The sequence below is a fragment of the Spea bombifrons genome, chromosome 9 (genome assembly GCF_027358695.1).
Source record: "Spea bombifrons isolate aSpeBom1 chromosome 9, aSpeBom1.2.pri, whole genome shotgun sequence".
Taxonomy (NCBI): Eukaryota; Metazoa; Chordata; class Amphibia; order Anura; family Pelobatidae; genus Spea; species Spea bombifrons.
The window spans coordinates 16,470,702-16,489,177 of NC_071095.1; the positions used below are offsets into that span (position 1 = coordinate 16,470,702).

The 18,476-nt window shown below is 54.1% G+C and overlaps 3 protein-coding genes and 1 long non-coding RNA gene across 6 annotated transcripts; 2 read left to right on the top strand and 2 right to left on the bottom strand.

Moving 5' to 3' along the window:
* Window positions 1-316: 316 nt before the first annotated feature.
* TSTD1 (thiosulfate sulfurtransferase like domain containing 1) lies at window positions 317-3,467 on the bottom strand. The gene is made up of 4 exons (XM_053474898.1): window positions 3,337-3,467; window positions 1,746-1,865; window positions 1,494-1,656; window positions 317-518 (listed from the first exon to the last, which is right to left on the bottom strand). Exons 1-4 carry the CDS (start codon window positions 3,419-3,421, stop codon window positions 461-463), a joined length of 426 nt encoding a protein of 141 aa, XP_053330873.1. The 5' UTR covers window positions 3,422-3,467; the 3' UTR covers window positions 317-460.
* A 1,682-nt stretch (window positions 3,468-5,149) lies between these two features.
* LOC128505078 (immunoglobulin superfamily member 11-like) lies at window positions 5,150-9,544 on the top strand. Its single transcript, XM_053475380.1, has 7 exons — window positions 5,150-5,277; window positions 5,968-6,122; window positions 6,497-6,701; window positions 7,028-7,180; window positions 7,567-7,686; window positions 8,424-8,577; window positions 9,140-9,544. The coding sequence occupies exons 1-7, from the start codon at window positions 5,154-5,156 to the stop codon at window positions 9,474-9,476; spliced, it is 1,248 nt and encodes a 415-aa protein (XP_053331355.1). The 5' UTR covers window positions 5,150-5,153; the 3' UTR covers window positions 9,477-9,544.
* A 489-nt stretch (window positions 9,545-10,033) lies between these two features.
* On the bottom strand, window positions 10,034-15,938 carry USF1 (upstream transcription factor 1). 3 transcript variants are annotated; one of them, XM_053475190.1, is made up of 11 exons: window positions 15,842-15,938; window positions 14,509-14,567; window positions 14,321-14,370; window positions 13,953-14,065; window positions 13,690-13,791; window positions 13,362-13,566; window positions 13,141-13,228; window positions 12,802-12,860; window positions 12,441-12,535; window positions 12,224-12,352; window positions 10,034-11,262 (listed from the first exon to the last, which is right to left on the bottom strand). In XM_053475190.1, exons 2-11 carry the CDS (start codon window positions 14,514-14,516, stop codon window positions 11,173-11,175), a joined length of 939 nt encoding a protein of 312 aa, XP_053331165.1. In that variant the 5' UTR covers window positions 14,517-14,567; window positions 15,842-15,938; the 3' UTR covers window positions 10,034-11,172. The 3 variants fall into 3 exon arrangements, with proteins under 3 accessions (XP_053331165.1, XP_053331166.1, XP_053331164.1); XM_053475191.1 differs by having other exon boundaries at window positions 13,362-13,551; window positions 13,953-14,071; XM_053475189.1 differs by having other exon boundaries at window positions 13,953-14,071.
* A 221-nt stretch (window positions 15,939-16,159) lies between these two features.
* On the top strand, window positions 16,160-18,476 carry LOC128504922 (uncharacterized). The gene is made up of 2 exons (XR_008355506.1): window positions 16,160-16,349; window positions 17,603-18,476. It is a non-coding gene; the product is annotated as an uncharacterized LOC128504922 (long non-coding RNA).

The following is an 18,476-nucleotide window of genomic DNA, read 5'->3' on the forward strand; positions in this document are numbered from 1 at the left end:
CGGTGAGTCCCGGCACTCCTCTTACTCCTTTATTACTCGGCTTTACGATGTCAGGAATGGATCCGGTGCCTCGGGGGAAATAAGGCTTGCCAGTGAGATGGGTTGCAGGGTTAAGTAGTGTGTGCGGTGGGGCACCTGTGAGGCCGGACTGCACCCGGGGGGTATTACTGCGGGTACTTCTCATGTGGTCACTAGAGTAACCTGCAGGTGTGTCAGGGTGGTAGATGAATGGAGAAGCCTCCCAGCAGAAGTGGTAGCTTTAACGGGAAGCCTAAAGGGCTGTAAAATTCCCCAAAACAGAGCAAAAAAAACGACATGACGTGGATCGTAGACCTTTATTTATTTGCAGAGTACACAAAGCAGCATTTATATAGTTAATTAACCCCGTATTGCCACCCGGTGGCGCCCCCAGCAGAGGTAGGATTGTCATGGTGTTAGCGTGTGCCACGGGTGGCCGCTGTCAGTGCGCCCCTTCCATTTCAGCCCATTCTTTGTATCCGCCGGTCAGGTTCCGAACACTGAGGAGGAAACAGAGGACACGGGAGAACATGTTACATGGGCACGATTACGCCATGCACGGGAGGACATGTTACACGGGTCACGCCTCGCAATGGGAGGACATGTTACACCGATAAGGGTCACGCCTCGCATGGGAGGACGTGTTACACGGACACGATCACACCTCGCATGGGAGGACATGTTACACGGACATGATCACGCCTTGCACGGAAGGACATGTTACACAGACGCAGGTCACGCCTCGCACGGAAGGACATGTTACACGGACACGGTGATAGCTCCAAAGGAAGGAACCACGCAGCTGCACGTTCAGTTCAGCCAGGTATACCACGCCACGTAGTCTTAGAAGCTTGCAATCTACTGCAGTAAACTTCGGTGTCCTCTTTACCCCGTGTTGTGAGCACGGCGTTTATTACGAGACCGGCTGCCGCTGAATTATTGCTTTCATTACAGCCTTTAATGAGGGGAGGAGTCGCAGTGATTGGCGTCTGGGAGTCGCAGTGATTGGCGTCGGGGAGGAGGAGTCGCAGTGATTGGCGTCGGGGAGGAGGAGTCACAGTGATTGGCGCCAGGGGGAGACGCAGTGATTGGTGTTGAGGAGGAGGAGACGCAGTGATTGGCTTTAAGGAGGAGGAGATGCAGTGATTGGGGTTGGGGAGGAGGAGACGCAGTGATTGGCGTTGAGGAGGAGGAGACGCAGTGATTGGCGTTGAGGAGGAGGAGACGCAGTGATTGGCTTTGAGGAGGAGGAGACGCAGTGATTGGCGTTGGGGAGGAGGAGACGCAGTGATTGGCGTTGGGGAGGAGGAGACGCAGTGATTGGTGTTGGGGAGGAGGAGTCGCAGTGATTGGGGTTGGGGAGGAGGAGATGCAATGATTGGCGCCGAGGGGGGGGAGGAGACGCAGTGATTGGCATCGTGGGAATGATTGGCGCCGTGGGAGGAGTCCCAGTGATTGGCGTTGGGGGAACCTACCGCTTGTACCCCAGGGAGGCAGCGATTTGCGCGGCCTGCGCGCCCCTCCGCCCCATCTGGCAGTGAACCACGAAGTTCTCGGCCTCCTCCCGGGGCTTCTGCACCTTGTAGGTTTTCTCGAAGATCTCCGGGTCCAGCTGGAAGGCTTTCTCAAACTCGGCAACTGCAACAAGTGGGGTGGAAAGGGTTAATCACAGGACCCGGCCGTACCGGCCCCGCCAGGGTACATCCCCCCCTGTAATAAATACCCACCGGGGATATTTACTGCGCCGGGGATTTTGCCCCTCTCCACCTCCTCTGGGTTCCGCACGTCAAAAACCTGCGCGGTTCCGCACTCCTGCAGCTTCTTCAGCTCCTCGCACGAGATGTTGCCTGGTGGAGACAAATACCCCGCATTTCAGGCCCTGGGGTATAAACCCCCCCACCACCTTTACCCCCAATAAAGAAACGATGCAGATGTTCTGCCCCGTTACCACCACTGCTGGGGTTATTCTCCAGCTGTGAAGAGAGGTGAGGCTCTCGGGGGAATCTGCCCTGTCTGCTGAATCATTGTGACTCTCATTCCTCAGACTGTAACGCGACACCTTCTTCCCACATCCCTGAGAGGGTTAATACTATCTACCTGCACTCTGCCCCGCCGCCCCGGCAACTAACTACCGCCCTCCCTGCCCCGCCACACCGGCACCTACCTGCACTCTCTCCCTGCCCCGCCACATACCTGTCCTCTCTCCCTGGCCCCTTCACACCGGCACCTACCTGCACTCTCTCCCTGCCCCGCCACACCAGCACCTACCCGCACTCTCTCCCTGCCCCGCCACCTACCTGCCCTCTCTCCCTGCCCCGCCACCTACCTGCCCTCTGTCCCTGCCCCGTCACACTGGCACCTACCTGCCCTCTCTCACTGCCCCATCACACCGGCACCTACCTGCACTCTCTCCCTGCCCCGTCACACCGGCACCTACCTGCACTCTCTCCCTGCCCTGTCACACCGGCACCTACCTGCCATCTCTCCCTGCCCTGTCACACTGGCCCTACCTGCACTCTCTCCCTGCCCCGTCACCTACCTGCACTCTCTCCCTGCCCCATCACCTACCTGCACTCTCTCCCTGCCCCGTCACACCAGCACCTACCTGCACTCTCTCCCTGCCCCGTCACACCGGCACCTACCTGCCCTCTCTTCCTGCCCAGTCACACCGGCACCTACCTCCCCTCTCTCCCTGCCCCGTCACACCGGCAGCTACCTGCCATCTCTCCCTGCCCTGTCACACTGGCCCTACCTGCACTCTCTCCCTGCCCCATCACACCGGCACCTACCTGCACTCTCTCCCTGCCCCGTCACCTACCTGCACTCTCTCCCTGCCCCATCACCTACCTGCACTCTCTCCCTGCCCCGTCACACCAGCACCTACCTGCACTCTCTCCCTGCCCCGTCACACCGGCACCTACCTGCCCTCTCTTCCTGCCCAGTCACACCGGCACCTACCTGCTCTCTCTCCCTGCCCCGTCACACCGGCAGCTACCTGCACTCTCTCCCTGCCCCATCACACCAGGGGCTACCTGCACTTTCTCCCTGCCCCGTCACCTACCTGCCCTCTCTCCCTGCCCCGTCACACCGGCACCTACCTGCACTCTCTCCCTGCCCCGGCACCTACCTGCCCTCTCTCCCTGCCCCGTCACACCGGCAGCTACCTGCACTTTCTCCCTGCCCCGTCACCTACCTGCCCTCTCACACTAGCCCTACCTGACCTCTCTCCCTGCCCCGTCACCTACCTACACTTTCTCCCTGCCCTGTCACACCAGTACCTACCTGCCCTCTCTCCCTGCCCCGTCACACCGGCCCTACCTGCACTCATGGTCCCAGCTGAGTAGATCTTTGCCTGTCCCGTTACAGAGAAGAACTGAGCCGCCAGCCTCCTGACACTGAACATGCCTGCCTTTCCTCTCTCCGCCTCCTGCTCCTCCCTCTCTCCTCCTCCTCCCCCTCTCTCCTCCCTCACGCCACCTTCTCCCAGACCCATTGATTTAACTATACATTATACAGGGGGCCAGTCACTGATTTATCTATATAATATACAGGGGCCGGTCCAGTTAGCTGATTTAAATATACATTAAACAGGGGCCGGCTTGTTTCTGTTTGTCGCTCTATATGGGGTGGAATTAATGCGCGGTATGCGGAGCGGGTTCACGCGAGAAGCGATACGTTGCTTATTAATATCTTTCTGTATGTAATAAGATGTGCCAACCCCAGACAAAGCATGGAGAATACACAGGGATCGGGCGATGGAGCGGGGAACACGAGGAGTGGCAGTATCCCCGGGCAAAGCCTGCTGTCCATTGTGGAACCGCCATGTGGTGCCGCAGCAGAGGGGTATTTGTTCCTTCGCTCTCTGGCTGGATCTTGTTGGGCCCATCAGAGAGATAACACGATGCCCTCCAGGGGAGGATGTGGCCCCGTAGGGGCCGCCGCGCTCATGGAAGACAAACCTGTTTTTTGGGAAATTCCCGTTCAGCACCGGTAGTCAGCGGCAACACGGCCACATAACGTGACTCTTCACACAGTGGGGTTACGGGCCTGTCTGATGGTCTCTGTACGGACAGACCCTCTGACATCGGCTTAATGCCCAACTCCCATCACAGAAATCCAGTAACATTTACAAAGGACTAACAAGGCGTGACTGTATTCTGGAGCGAATGATTGTGGAAAGTTTTAGAAGCGGGAAGATGGCGGTCCCCAGGGGCCCCAGTCTTGGTCTCGCCCTTTCTCGGCAGATGGCGGGGGTGATGCGGGCGCGCCGGTCCCTCTGCTTTCTGTAAACAGCAGCCGCTTTGTAGAAAGTGCAATCAATAAACAGAGGAAACCAAAAACAAACGGCGTGTTATGGTGACATACGTGACATCTAGAAACACATCACAAAACATCCCCGAGGTGCTGCGTTGATGGTCTGGCCCCGTCCTGCCGGCTGTTCTCAGAGAGCGCTGCATCTTGCCCCCCCCCGGGGAGTGCAGAGTCCCTGGACCTCACTACCCCCCCAAGCGTGCAGAGGGCAGAGTCGCCAGACCTCACTCCGCCCCCCGCGGAGCACAGAGTCGCTGGACCTCACCCCCCCCGTGGAGCACAGAGTCGCTGGACCTCACCCCTCCGCGGAGCACAGAGTCGCCGGACCTCACCACCCCGCAGGAGCGCCAAGCTCCAACTTTCGCATACCTCAAATGATAGACGGGATGGGTCGGGCCCCCGGGCGTTTCCAGGGATAGTTCTTCAGATGGTGTCACGGCCTGTAGAGTCCCCCAGGGAGGCAGACGAGATAAATCGTTAGTTAAATGTTAGATTAATAAAGAGAGAAAGGAGCACAGGAGCGAGGGTCGGAATTACAAAAGTCCCCTGAATCCCAGCCCAGGATGTGGGGGTCTGCGCACCCAGCTAACGGCGTGAATTATCCCACAGAATGGGGGGTAAGAGGAGCAGCAGAACCACAAAGCCTTATGATAAGGAAATGGAGCGAAACTAATTCGGCAAATGACTAGAAGGGGGGTAATGGGCAACCCTGAGCGGGGAGGGGGAGGAGATGGACCCTGAGCGGGGAGAGGGACATGGACCCCGAGTGGGGAGGGAGACCCCTTACATACAGAGAGCTGAGCCAGCAGATGCTGAACACAAGCATGAGGAGGACGCCGCTCTTCGCGTTTCTCGCCCGGGATGGGGCAAGTTCCTGGGGTCCCCTGTCTGGGGGCTACAGACTCCTGTCTGCCCCTCACCTGTGGCTCCTTCACTGGACTCTCACAGGTAACTGGGGCAGAATGGGAGATACTTTGGGTGTTATAGACAGCAAACATTCCGACCTCCTCAAAACGAGGGGCATCAGGGGAGGCGAGAGGGACATCCTGGGAAGTGAGAGGGACATCCTGGGAGGAATGAGGGGCATCAGGAGAGGAATGAGGGGCATCAGGAGAGGAATGAGGGGCACACTAAACAGGGATTCTTGGCAGGTATAGCTGTACGAGACTCTGCAAATGTGGTTGGTGAACCCAATGGATCCCGCCGGGACGTGAGCGATTTCAGCCGTACATGTTTGATACGCGGCAGGACGGCAGCTGTCCGGCGGCCGAGCATTTCCTGAGGAACACAAACATACAGTGTTAGGCATATGTATGATTCACACGTGTACAGAGTACACGGGTTATGGATCACTTTAAACACGGGCACACAGCACGTGCCAGACGGTGAGTCCTCTGTGTCGTCCTCTAAAAATCCATGAAAGTCATTAATGAGGCCGCCCCGGTATTGACCGAGCCCAGACGGCCGGGCGCGAACCAGTGGCTTCTCCCGTAGGAAGGGCTGAACTCGGCCCTGTGTAACGTATAGCAAGTGCCCCTGTTTAGCTTGTCCATTCACTCTTTGTGCCCCAAACCCCTTTGTCACACCGCGCCCTGGACTCCTTCCCAGAATCCACGAACATGTCTGTGTCACTTTCAGCTGCCGTGAAGGTGACGGTGAATACCCCGAGCGTCCAGGTGGCCAGAGGTGGCAGCGCCTTCTTACCCTGCTCATTTCGTACCACAGCTGCCCTCAACCGTCTGAACATCATCTGGACAGTCTCCCCGCTGCAGGACCCACAGCGCCCCCTGCAGGTGGGTATCGCACTAATTAGCAGGTATTCAGGGGGTAATGGGCATTAGAAACAACAGAGCATGTGTGGGAACCATAGATGGCAACCATTGTGTTTCTTCCATCGGACGCCGCGGTCGATCCTGGAATAAACAGCGGACTGTTTGGGGACCTCTGGTCGTCCTTTGCCGGCATGGCAGTTTGGAGCGGTCCTGGGCACCGGGTACCCCAATATTCTCTTTCTATATTTAGAATCTGCATAGTTTGGGGTTTTCTGAACGAGATAGAGCCCCTCAATGAAACTTCCACCATTAAGAGGATTCTTTGGAGATCTGCATTCGTTGCGTATGGAGAAGGTTAATATGTTAATTGCGATTCTTTTTCATGCGGTCGGGAGGTCATCGCGTATGAACAGGGTCAGATTGTTGAAAGTCTGAGCGAATATTTGGGACGCGCCCAGTTTGCCTTCCAGCCGACGAAAGATGCCAGCCTCTTCATCAACCAAACACGCAGCTCGGATACCGGCACCTACCAGTGCACCGTGATTAACCCTCCAGACACTGCTACGCCCAACATCGGCCTCGTCGGACTCACTGTACTTGGTAATAAACCTAAATATCTTAGGTCACTGATTATTGTGGATGACGGGGCCACCGATAATCGTAGATGTACTGATTATCGTAGATGTGGGGGTCACTGTTTATTGTGCATGACGGCCCCTGGTCACTGATTATCGTGGATGATGGCCCCTGGTCACTGACTATTGTGGATGACGGAGTCTGAGTGAAATGTAGGCTCTAGAGAGTTCTGCTTATATTCAGTTCTCGTTTTAGAGATGTGATTGTCAGAAGGCAGACATGCTTAGAACCGGTGAGGGACATGGCATGTTCTAGATCCACAACTAACCCGAGGGATTATATCTCCACAGTTCCACCATCGAAGCCAGAATGCAGCAGCGAAGGTTGGGAAGCAGAAGGAGGCAGCATTCGTCTCCACTGCTCTGTGCAGGAAGGGGTCCCTGCCCCGAGATTTAAGTGGGAGAGAATCCCTGACGGTCAGGTTCTGGCCACCAGCCAAGCAGGTGAGTGGGGTCCACGCTGTCTGCTCCAGAACGATACCCTGAAACCTAAACATTGCCGTTCAGATCCCACCAAGTCCACCTACTGTCCTCTGCTTACCCAAAAAGCCGATAGCCACCTGCTCTTCCATAATGGGAAGGAGACTTTGAGGGCACGTTGTGATGATGATGGGTGGTAGTAGGAAGGACACAGTAGACACATTACATGCAGTGTTACTGCTAGACTAGAAAGACTTTCGCAAGGAATATTAGGGGGCAAAAGCATTAAGGACACAAGGACGTGGACAAGGTCACATGCAGGAACACCATGTTAAGTGGAATGTGGATGGGAGGGTAGGTGGGCATCTTATTTGGGATTTTCAGATTATTGCAGTCTCTTCTTTGACCAGATTATTTTGCCTCCGTCGCTCTCAATAACGTCACGCGGGGAACATCCGGCCTTTACCGATGCACGGCCACCAATCAGCTGGGATCGCAGTCCTGCGCTGTGGAGCTCCACGTGCAAGTTGGTGAGTACATCCCACGATGCATCGCGCTGGGGGCCATTCCACAGGCCAGGGGGCAGAGTAAATATAAAGGACTAAGGCAGTAGCCCATAGGCTGATGTGTCGACGTTTCAGTCTCCGGGAAGGAAGGGCACCCACTGATAACGTACAAAAAGACACCTAGAAGACACCTAGAAGTGCACATAGCCACGCTGTCAGCCCAAATCCACGGAATATGGAAGGTGCCGTTTGATGTGGTTTGCTGCAATTTGCTGTATTTAATCGTTGAATAACTGTTGTCCAGTAAGGGGGTTCTAGATATCTTGAGCCACTGTATTCTGCTTGTACAGTCAGCAGGTTCTAGATTGCATTCGGTCTGCAAATGCCTGAGGTTCTAGCTGTGAGTATCTACTGCATTCTGTCTATCCAGTTAAAGGGTTCTCGATATGATGGGGAAGGAGGTTTTATTGCACTTGGCCTATACAGTCTGAAGGTTCTAGATATCAACGGTTGCTGGATCTGTACAGGCCGGAGGTTCTACGTACTGGGAGGGTTACTGTTTTCTGCCTGTACAGGGACAAGGTTCTAGATATTGGGGTGTAATGTATTCTGCCTGTATAGACCTGAGGTTCTAGATGCTGGAAGGGTTACTGTACGTTCCCTGCGCAGGTGGAAGGTTCTAGGTACTGGGAGGGATTCTGCGCTCTAGATGTTGGTGGGGACACGCATCCTATATAAACATGCGCCGCGTTGTCTTGCAGCCGTGTTGGGGACAATGGGCATAGTTGCCAGCGTCGCCATCACCTTGGTCATGGGACTTGTGCTCCTGGCTCTCTTCGCCCTGGTGCTGATTCTCCATCAGCAGAGCCGCGGGAAATGGCGTGAACAGGCGGACGACGCGTGTGACTGGGTCCGGTAAGCGTGAGGTTGTTGTGCCCGGTAACGGGGCAGTTGTTGTTTGTGCAGCATTGATCCAAGGGCAGCTTTCGTTCCGTCACGTTCAGCGCAGGACAACCCTCTTTCGGTGGTGGAGGCCGACCATGTTTTCTATGAAGCGCTCCGTGAAGTTCGATCTTCTCCACAATTTGCAATTAATTAAAAGAAATACGGAGAGTTTATGCCCCGAACTGACTGAATTTCCGGTACACACTGTGAATTTTGGAAATGTAACCGTAATTGGCGCGCACCCTTTCTTGCCGGTAGCGTGGACCCCGGCTGGTCATTTGGATAAAACCTCGCCATGTTTGGTGGGCCTTTCTCAGCTACTGCAGCCCGCTCAGCGGGGAACACAATTCTTACCCTAAATGTAGTTTAATAATAGCGGCAGATCACCCGCTGGCGGTGTAGCCGTTCTGGGTAATTGGGGTCACAGCCATCGTTCCGAGGCCCGGGCTAGCCTGTAACCGTGCCGATGCCCTTAGAGCCGCTGTAGAAGTGGATATTTACTCCTACTAACGGGATTTACACCTTTGTGCAGGGCAGGAGATCCTTCTCCACAAATCCTCCATGCTGCCAAATACCCAGACAGCGACGCCAATCCATCCAGCAGGGGCCTGAAGCCTATATGGCTGCTCACAAGCCAGGCCGGCCAGCTCCCGACACACGTCCTCTACGACGTCCGACACAGCCGGCTTTCTCTGGCAGCCGCATCGGAGACACCGGCGCTCGGCCTCTCCAGGTACCGGACGCAAGATTCCTTCTCTGAAAGTGACGAAGAGGAATCCTGGGGCCGGAGCCCGGTGCTCTCCTCGCCTGATGCAGCACCCGTCCTGAGGAGCTCTATGTACTCTACAAACTCTGGCTTCTTGGTGTAACAGCGGCCGACTGTCACGGTATTAACGGACACAGGAACACGCAATATTCACACCAACCTAAATCCATCTCTCTGCGAGGGAACGGTCACGGGGAAGCGAGGGAACGGTCACGGGAAGGTCCTTCGAGGGAACGTTCACAGGAAAGTGAGGGTGGTGCGAGGGAACGGTCACGGGGAAGGGAGGGAACGGGCACGGGGAAGCGAGGGAACGGGCACGGGGAAGCGAGGGAACGGGCACGGGGAAGCGAGGGAACGGGCAGGGGGACCGTTCACGGGAAAGCGAGGGTGGTGCGAGGGAAACAAGGTGTCCACATATCAGTCTCCAACAAACGTAATAAAAGGCGGAACACTATGTCAGAAGCTACCGCTTTTCTGTGCACAATCGTTCACCATCTTCTGAAATACGAGTGCTGCTCGCAGGGATACCTTGGGGCCCCCAACCAGCGCCATTACTAGAGCGGGGTCCCGCAATACACAGCTGCTGGGACACGTGCTGACATCATAGCACGGCCCCGATCACATGACTTCATTTTGCCAGTAAATGAGTGTGACAGCCGCTTAAAGTGTAAAGGACACTATGGTAAGCCTCGTTTTAATGCACGATCCTAAAATACATCGGATTTTCCAATCAACACAACTTATTATTTCTCATAATTAAATGGTTCAGAATCGGTTTCCTTGCAGCTCCTGCTTAGAAAACGTCTCTATGCAGACACTCAACGAGAAGCTGCGACTTAAATAGAGAGGGAAGCGGACACAGGTCACATGATCAGTAGGATTAAAAAAGAATACGTTTAAATCAAACGCGATGTAATATTTAAACGCACACGCGTCTCCCATAATAGTGTCCATTTAATATGTGCCAGCAGAACATGGACCGCTGCCCACATGCATCCCGTGCTCCCCACACGCTGGGTTGGAGCTCTCCAAGTGCTTTATGGGTAATGAGATATGTAGTAGGAGCACCATTACCCCCCCACCCCGCTAAACATCTCATTTCTGTGATATATCAACCCAGCTCCATATTAAAAAGACCTTCATTGCGCACAAAAACTGGGCCCATCCGAGATAGAACATGCGCGTGAGAGCAGAAACGATCAGAGTCCGGGGAAGCAAAAACAAAAAAAGAGCAAAAAAAAAAAAAAAATCAGAACCAGGAAAGGTGTTTGCTAATAACGCCAGTCTCTGCTACCAGGAAGACAAGAAACAAACCCAAAAGCCCGGCGTCTTCCAGCGAGCAGGATGCCGGGGTTCGCTGCACAAAGTAAAAGAGGAGCAGAACCCTCCCCGCCTCCGCAGAGCCATCGGGATTCCGGGCCGACGCGCGGGAGGTGGCGATACCATTAAAAAAAAAAAATGTACTGTACACGACATACGGCTAATAAAACAAAGACAGTGATTCGCCCGGCCCCCGGGGCGGCTTCACGGGACGTACAAAAAGGGAAAATGTACATTTTCTACACATCCTTCCGAAAGGAGCCAGCGTGTCCTCGGCAGACTGCGCCCCCCCACGCTCCGGCTATTCCAGCCTTACTGCCGACGTCGGTATTTACAGGCTGTATAAAGATCCGTAGCTGAATTAGTTAGATATTCCTTAAAAGTCACCAAGGCAACAAAAGCATTGGGGTGGAAGAGGACGGACAACGTCAGAAAGGGCCGGGACGCGGCTTGGTCCTCTGTGCGGAGAGCGCAGGCGGTCAGCGAGAGTCGTTCTTAATAATGATTTCTACCCCGTGATGGCGAAGCTGTGCCCGCAGGATGAGGTTCTTATTCTTCAGATCTTCCACCTGATAAAGGATTAAAGGAGGTTAAAGATACGAGCTGAGAGAAGCCACACGACAAACCCCCGGAAAGGAGCAAAGAGTAACCGGCCCTGATGGACAGTCTATAAACTGGGGCGATTTAACCTGGTCCACAGGGGAGGAGGCAGGGTTGCTGAAAGATCCGCACGCTGGGAGGTGAGCCGGTATAAGGTGGAGGCCATGTTAGGCCTCCTTGACAATGGTTTGTCACTTAAACGTCAAATCTCTGCTGCAACAAAATCTGCCTTCTTCCATTTGAGGAATATAGCCAGGATAAAGCACCTAATCCCACCGGAGGATACGGCCACCCTAATCCATGCGTTTGTGAATCTCGTCTGGATTATTGCAATGCTCTGTATGGAGGCCTCCCAGAAAAAGATCTTCACAAACTGCAGTTGGCTCAGAACGCAGCAGCCAGACTATTAACAAATCAACCCCGCTCGTGCCATATTACGCCTATTTTACGTCTCTCCATTGGCTTCCTATCCAATCCACTTTAAGATAGGTGTGTTGTCATTTAAAGCCCTAAAGGACCAGGGACCCTGTTACCTGAAAGAGCTATTAACACCCTACATCCCTGCTCGCCCCCTCCGACCCGCACATATGTCTCTTCTCTCATTACCCAAAGTGCGCACAAAATCCAATGCATTCTGTCACGCGGCTCCCACATTCTGGAACTCTCTACCACTTTCAATCAGAGAGGCTCCATCTTTAGAGACTTTTAAAAAAAGACTTAAAACCCATCTTTTCTCCCAATCCTTCAGATAATTCACTCTTTCTCGTATGCATATACCTGTAAAGTGCTTTGAGTGCCACTGGGAGAAAAGCGCTATATAAATACTTGTTGTTGTTAGTCCCCTCTACACTTTAAGCGCCCCCACAGGCCATCGCAGGATCCTTTTACCCACAGAGCTAACACTCTACAGGACCCCTTGCTGCGTCTCACCTGCTGTCTGAGCAGCTCGTTGTCCATCTGCAGTTGCTCGAGACTCTGCAGTTCCTCCGAGAGGCGGTGGTTGCTTTGGCGCAGTTCCTGAATGTAGTCGCACGCTTTGGACAAGATGCCTCCTTTGCTCTGGAAACAAAGCAGACGCTGTAAGTCACACGTGACCACAACGGCCCCCTGGGGCAACACGATCATTCAGCCGGCACACCGAACATACCTGTCCGGACTTGGTGTTCTCCATGGAGCAGTCGGGGATGATCTTGGAGAGCTGGACAATCCAATTGTTTATCTTGTCCCTGCGTCGACGTTCCACTGGGAAGCAATGAATCGGTGAATGGAGATACCTTTCGTCACGGTATATTTCCCAGAGCTATCCCGCGCTGCCCCCATTTATCACCAGCGTTACCAGACAGGCGCAGGTAATCTCTACAAAGACGCTAACTGTATAACCCAGATAGAAATCACCGGCCATCTATCTATCACCACAAGCCCCAAAAAGCGAGACTAAGCGAGAAGCGGCCGGGGGTAGAGAGTGAAGAGAGAGAGCGAGAGAGGTACATCGAGAGCGCCCGCCGTACCTTCGTTGTGCTGTGCGCGTCTTTTCTCGTCCCGCGTCGCCCGAGGCCCTTCGGACTTGCTACAGAAAAACAAAATAAGAACCGTTAATCCCCGCGCACACGCCCCGTCATACGTGTTCTGCTTCCGGTTTATACCGCTAAACGTCTGCTACAAAACCAAGATGTAGATAAAGCCGAGTATCTCAAAACGTATATAAACTAAGAAACGCGCGGCATAAACGGGCCAAACGCGTCAAAAAAGGAAATCTGGACCCAGAAGGGTCATTTTTTGTAGGCCATCTGCTGTGATTGGTGTAGCCGCAATGGCAACGGTATCCTCGCGGCAGCTACGGTACTCACGGGGAATACGGGTGGGTCCTCGGAGCGATGGACCTTTGAGACCCTCCCTGCAGGACCTCCTGTGGAGACATCATCACGAAGAACTGACCTGTTGGCAAAGCGGAAAGAGAACTTTAATAGATTCCCTGGCGCCTGAGTCCCGAGCACTGCTGGAGGACGACGCGCGACGTGTCCCGGCACCTTGGGCAGAGACGGAAAACCTTAACGACGGACCCTCATACCTGCACCCGAGGACGTGGCTTGTCCCAGCAGAGCCTCGCTGTTCTGCGTGGTCACCACGGTGGTCGCGGCAGCCCCCACGGAGGTACTGGCATCGGCCACAGTTGTAGGGAAGTAGGTGTAGTGAGTCTCGGTAGCCGAGGTGTCGCCATCTCCTGCATCGTCACTGGTGAAAGCTCCCTGGATAACAGCCTGGAAAGGGGGAAGCTGCGCAGGTAACCAGCCTGTTTATACGTCTTACTCTTTTTGCCCCCCGCTGATGCACGTGATGTGGACTATAGCGGGTAGAAGCCCAGATCTATCCTTCCAGCTGTACAAAGCTGCACTCACCTGGGTCATGGACTGGGCAGCGGGGAATCCACTGATGGCGCCCGTGCCCTCAGTCTGCCCGTCGAGCTGGCCTTCTGCGACCTGGATCACGCGATACATTACCTATCGATTAAGCAGACCACAGAAGACCGTGGGGTAAAAGCCAATGCACTACACCGGAATGCACCCTGCACGCATGTATCAGAGAGCGCGACACGCACACTGTCCACGTATCGTTCCCGTGCTGGGGCAGCCCTTGCGAGTAGACAGTTCGGGAGACGTACCTGCGCTCCTCCATTCTCCGTGCGGAAAACGTACTTCACCCCGGGATCGGAGAAGGTGGCTGCGGACTGGATGCTGGCGATGGCAACGCTAGTTGGATCTTCTCCTGTTGCTACTGCACCTTATGTGAAACGAGATCGGTGAGAGGGGAAGCTGAAGCGATCCAGCGAGCTGCTCGGTCGCCGCCAATCACGCGACATATGAGACACCACGCAAGGACGGTCCAACGTCCCACACAGGGAGCCGGGAGGGAGGTGAATGCATGGGGGGGGTTAAAGGGACCACTCGGCTATGAGATATGTTAACAGCGTGCGGTGGTCCACGTGCCTCTAAGACGCAGCCCCAGGAGCCGCATGTTAAAAGCCCTCACCTTCCTGGACTCGGATTGTTCCTTCTTCTAGATCCGCCGCTTTCTGCTGCCTGGAAGAGAGATTCACAAACAGCGCATGTTCCAAACAGGAGGCTTCAGCTCAGACGGTGCCCCTCGCGGCCACAAACCCTACGCGGCTCGCCATCCGTACGCCGAAACCCCCCCGGACTCTCTGAACCCAAACTCACCCCTTCATCGCTCCTCGCTCTCAAACATCAGTAGGGATTTTCCACGTCGCCGGCTGATCCTGAAACGTTTCAACACAATGCCGGTTAACGGGGGCTGGAAATGAGCACGGCTATGACATCATAAACAGGCGCCCATTCACCCCGTCCGCTCGGCCCCCGCAGCTTTCTGCGTGGTGTGGGATCGCGCTAGTGAATCGGATGGGGGGGCACGTGGTTATTACCCCCGGCGCGAGAGGCTCCTGTCCCAACCGCAGCCAGACCACCGGTTTGGGGATAGTCCCCGGCTACCGGACCGGCCTATTCGGGGCTCGTGGTCAGCGATCACCCACTGTAGAGGGGTGCAACGTATGCCCCGAGGGGCCATGAGTACAGGACCCAGCCCTCACCCTGCCACCCCCTCTCGGTATATCCCAGATACCCCGTCCATTATGTATGCGCAGACAAATACTACAGCGCTACGGAATATGATGACGCTATATAAAACAATAAATGCACTCTGGTCGCGTTTCTTTAAACTGGTGCCCTAGGGCAGGAACCCCGAATGGCTAATGTCACCCCTGGGCCTTGAGTGAAACACCACTCTCACTGACTGGGGCAGAATAAGAGGGCATTGGGGTGGGTACTGAGGGCAGGTACAGAGGCCAGGGGGGTGGGTACCGAGGGCAGTGGGGTGGGTACTAACAGCAGGTACAGAGGGCAGTGGGGTGGGTACAGAGGGCAGTGGGGTGGGTACCGAGGGCAGGTACAGAGGCCAGTGGGGTGGGTACCGAGGGCAGGTACAGAGGCCAGTGGGGTGGGTACCGAGGGCAAGTACAGAGGCCAGTGGGGTGGGTACCGAGGGCAGGTACAGAGGCCAGTGGGGTGGGTACCGAGGGCAGGTACAGAGGACAGGTACAGAGGCCAGTGGGGTGGGTACCGAGGGCAGTGGGGTGGGTACCGAGGGCAGTGGGGTGGGTACCGAGGGCAGGTACAGAGGCCAGTGGGGTGGGTACAGAGGCCAGTGGGGTGGGTACCGAGGGCAGTGGGGTGGGTACAGAGGGCAGTGGGGTGGGTACAGAGGGCAGGTACAGGGGGCAATGGGGGGCAGGGCTGTGAAGGATAAAAGGTGCTGCACAACGTTGCAGGAGGGCAGCTGTCATGTTGCTGGGGTAGTTACTATGCTATAGAGGTAAATAGATACCCAGAACCATCGGGCCTCCTGCAATCAACAAAGCCCCAGGCCGTGCCCGAACTCCCGTAACAGGGGGAACGCTCTGGCCACCCTGCGATCGCCGCAGCCCTCAGGGGGCAGTCCCCCCTCTACTCACGGAGACAGAAACTCCAATCCTCTCACCTGATGTGCTCCGATGCCCCAGAACCCGGTCCGACTAGCCATGGATCTTGGAGCATGCGCAGTGAAGCCCCCATGCCGCCATCTTTACCTAGGGCGGAAATAACTTCAACCTACGGGTTTCGTACCTACTGGGGCTGAGCTATACATCAATTCCGGCAGCCGCCATCTTTACTCCGGGTGACTCTGTATGTTCCGTCCCCAAGTCGCCATCTTCGCTCCTGGAGTTTTCAAGCCGCCGCCATCTTTACCCGGGCAGGCTTTTTCCGTCCGCGGCCATCATCGCCATGGGCGGGCCTGTATGCGGTTTCCGGCAGCCGCCATCTTTGTTTTGTGAGGAAAGGAGTGGTGACCGACAAAGGCAGCATTAGCGCGCGAATAGGCCCCGCTGCTTCGGCAGTTTTTGCCCTGGGGCTGGTGTGCCGCTCGAGGCCTACCCACCCCGACTCTTAAATACCCATTTCAGTTACTTTCGGCTTAAGTTAGGCATGAAGTGACCATGTTTCTCCAGGTGAATTATCCTCATGGATATAAACCCTCTATTAACAGGGAGAGGGGTGAAAGCTGCTCGTTGGGGCAGAGAGCTGTCATACTTTATAGAAACATGCCTCTCATGCAGAACGTACTGGTAAACCCTATTGTAAATGAGTTGTTGGCACCGTATGGGGGTCGGTCTGGTTCTGGACAGTGGATGACATGATCGAGGAACACTATATACGTATACACACATCTGACATATACATGCATAAAACATACATACATGACTCCTGCCCGCCCCATTGCAGGTGCCTGACCCCGTAACACGCTCCGCACAAAGTGCAGCGCTGGGAAGGGCTGCATCTCCCGCCATAAACACTACAGAACACGGTCACGCAACATGGCGGCCCGACTCCCAAACACACCCTATAACATGGCTTCCGTCTACATCCCAGATACGCTTACGATCATAGCCGACACCACAGGTTTTCTGATTATAGATTATCGGTTCTAGATGATACCACGGGTTCTCTGAATATAGATTATCGGTCCTAGACGATACTACGGGTTCTCTGATTATAAATTATCAGTTCTAGACGATACTGCGGTTTCTCTGATTATAGATTATCATTTCTAGATTATAGTACAGGTTCTCTGAATATAGATTATCGGTTCTAGACGATACCACGGGTTCTCTGATTATAGATTATTCTAGATGATACAGGTTCTCTGATAGGTTATAGATTCTAGCCGATACTACGGGTTCTCTGATGGGCTCTTAATATGTTGTTTTCAGCACGTGGTAGATCTGACAAGGAAATGTAAACATGCATGTTAAAACATGTGATAGGAATAAGACCACCCTGTCTATTAACAATGTGATAGGAATAAGACCACCCTGTCTATTAAACATGTGATAGGAATAAGACCACCCTGTCTATTAAACATGTGATAGGAATAAGACCACCATGTCTATTAAACATGATAGGAATAAGACCACCCTGTCTATTAAACATGATAGGAATAAGATCACCCTGTCTATAAAATAAAGCCATGGGCCGAGCAACATTTGGGGTTTTTTACAGCATGAAAAGGGGTGTAGAGTAGGCCCGGGTAGATACATGGCTCCCTCGCTCTAAAACACGACTGAAGATGCGTGATAAAACGTCTCATTTGTCTCATTTAACAAAATGTTAAAACGTTAACGCAGTTGATGCTTCGGATTAGAAAGCGGAGAAGGAAAGGTATAAACCCAGCGGGTGACGTGTCTCATCTTTTTTTTTTCAGATTTGCAGGCTGAGAGGCATCCGGATAAATCTGTTATCGGTATTTGCAGTTAAGACATCGCCGGCGCAGTCATTCTGAGTTGCTCTCTGCCCGACAGGCTCCTTATACATTCGCTTGAGCTCTTATGGAATAAAACATTTCCGTGTTTGGGAAACATGCCCCATGTGCCTGTCCCATGAACCCCGCCATGGCCCTGTGAGGGGTCCTGCCCCCACTTCTTCCTCACACTAATCCGTTAAAGTAGGGATTGCGAGGTCAGGGCGCGGAGGCTGAGAGACCCAAACTTTCAGAAGTCATTAGTTTACTCCATGAGAAGAACGACATGTCTCCCTCAGTCCGTCAGTAACACCAGGCACATATACAAAAAGATCCGCGCCCTGCGGCAGAGGGGTCAAGGCACAGCCGTAGAACTGAAGAACGATGGAACCCAGAGCCACCTGTAGCTCAACGCGGAAAAGACGCTGTCCTCCAAGGTCTGTTACCTAGACAGCTTTCCATTATTTACTCTTTCGCTGGCAGAGTTTCTTTTCGTTTCTTCAGTGTATTTACTCAAGTTTTTATTCTCTCCTGTGTTAGATTTGTGGTTAATTAAGTCTGATAGCTATGTGTGTTGCATAAAAAAAAAAGTAAACAAAATGGGGGACTGTATGAAGGAAGGTGGGTTAATAATGGGTAGTGGGGCTCTTGTGTGTGTGAAACGCAGTACTAACGCACAGAAGAAATCCTCGGCTCCAGCCTATCGCCCCTTTATAAGGAAGCCGAATGCCTCGTCTGTGTGTGTTGGCGTGTTCGCTCGGGACCCCTTCTCATTTCTCCTTACGCCTTGTAGTTAGACGGGCATTACGTTACATAAACACGTCATTTGTAACACCCA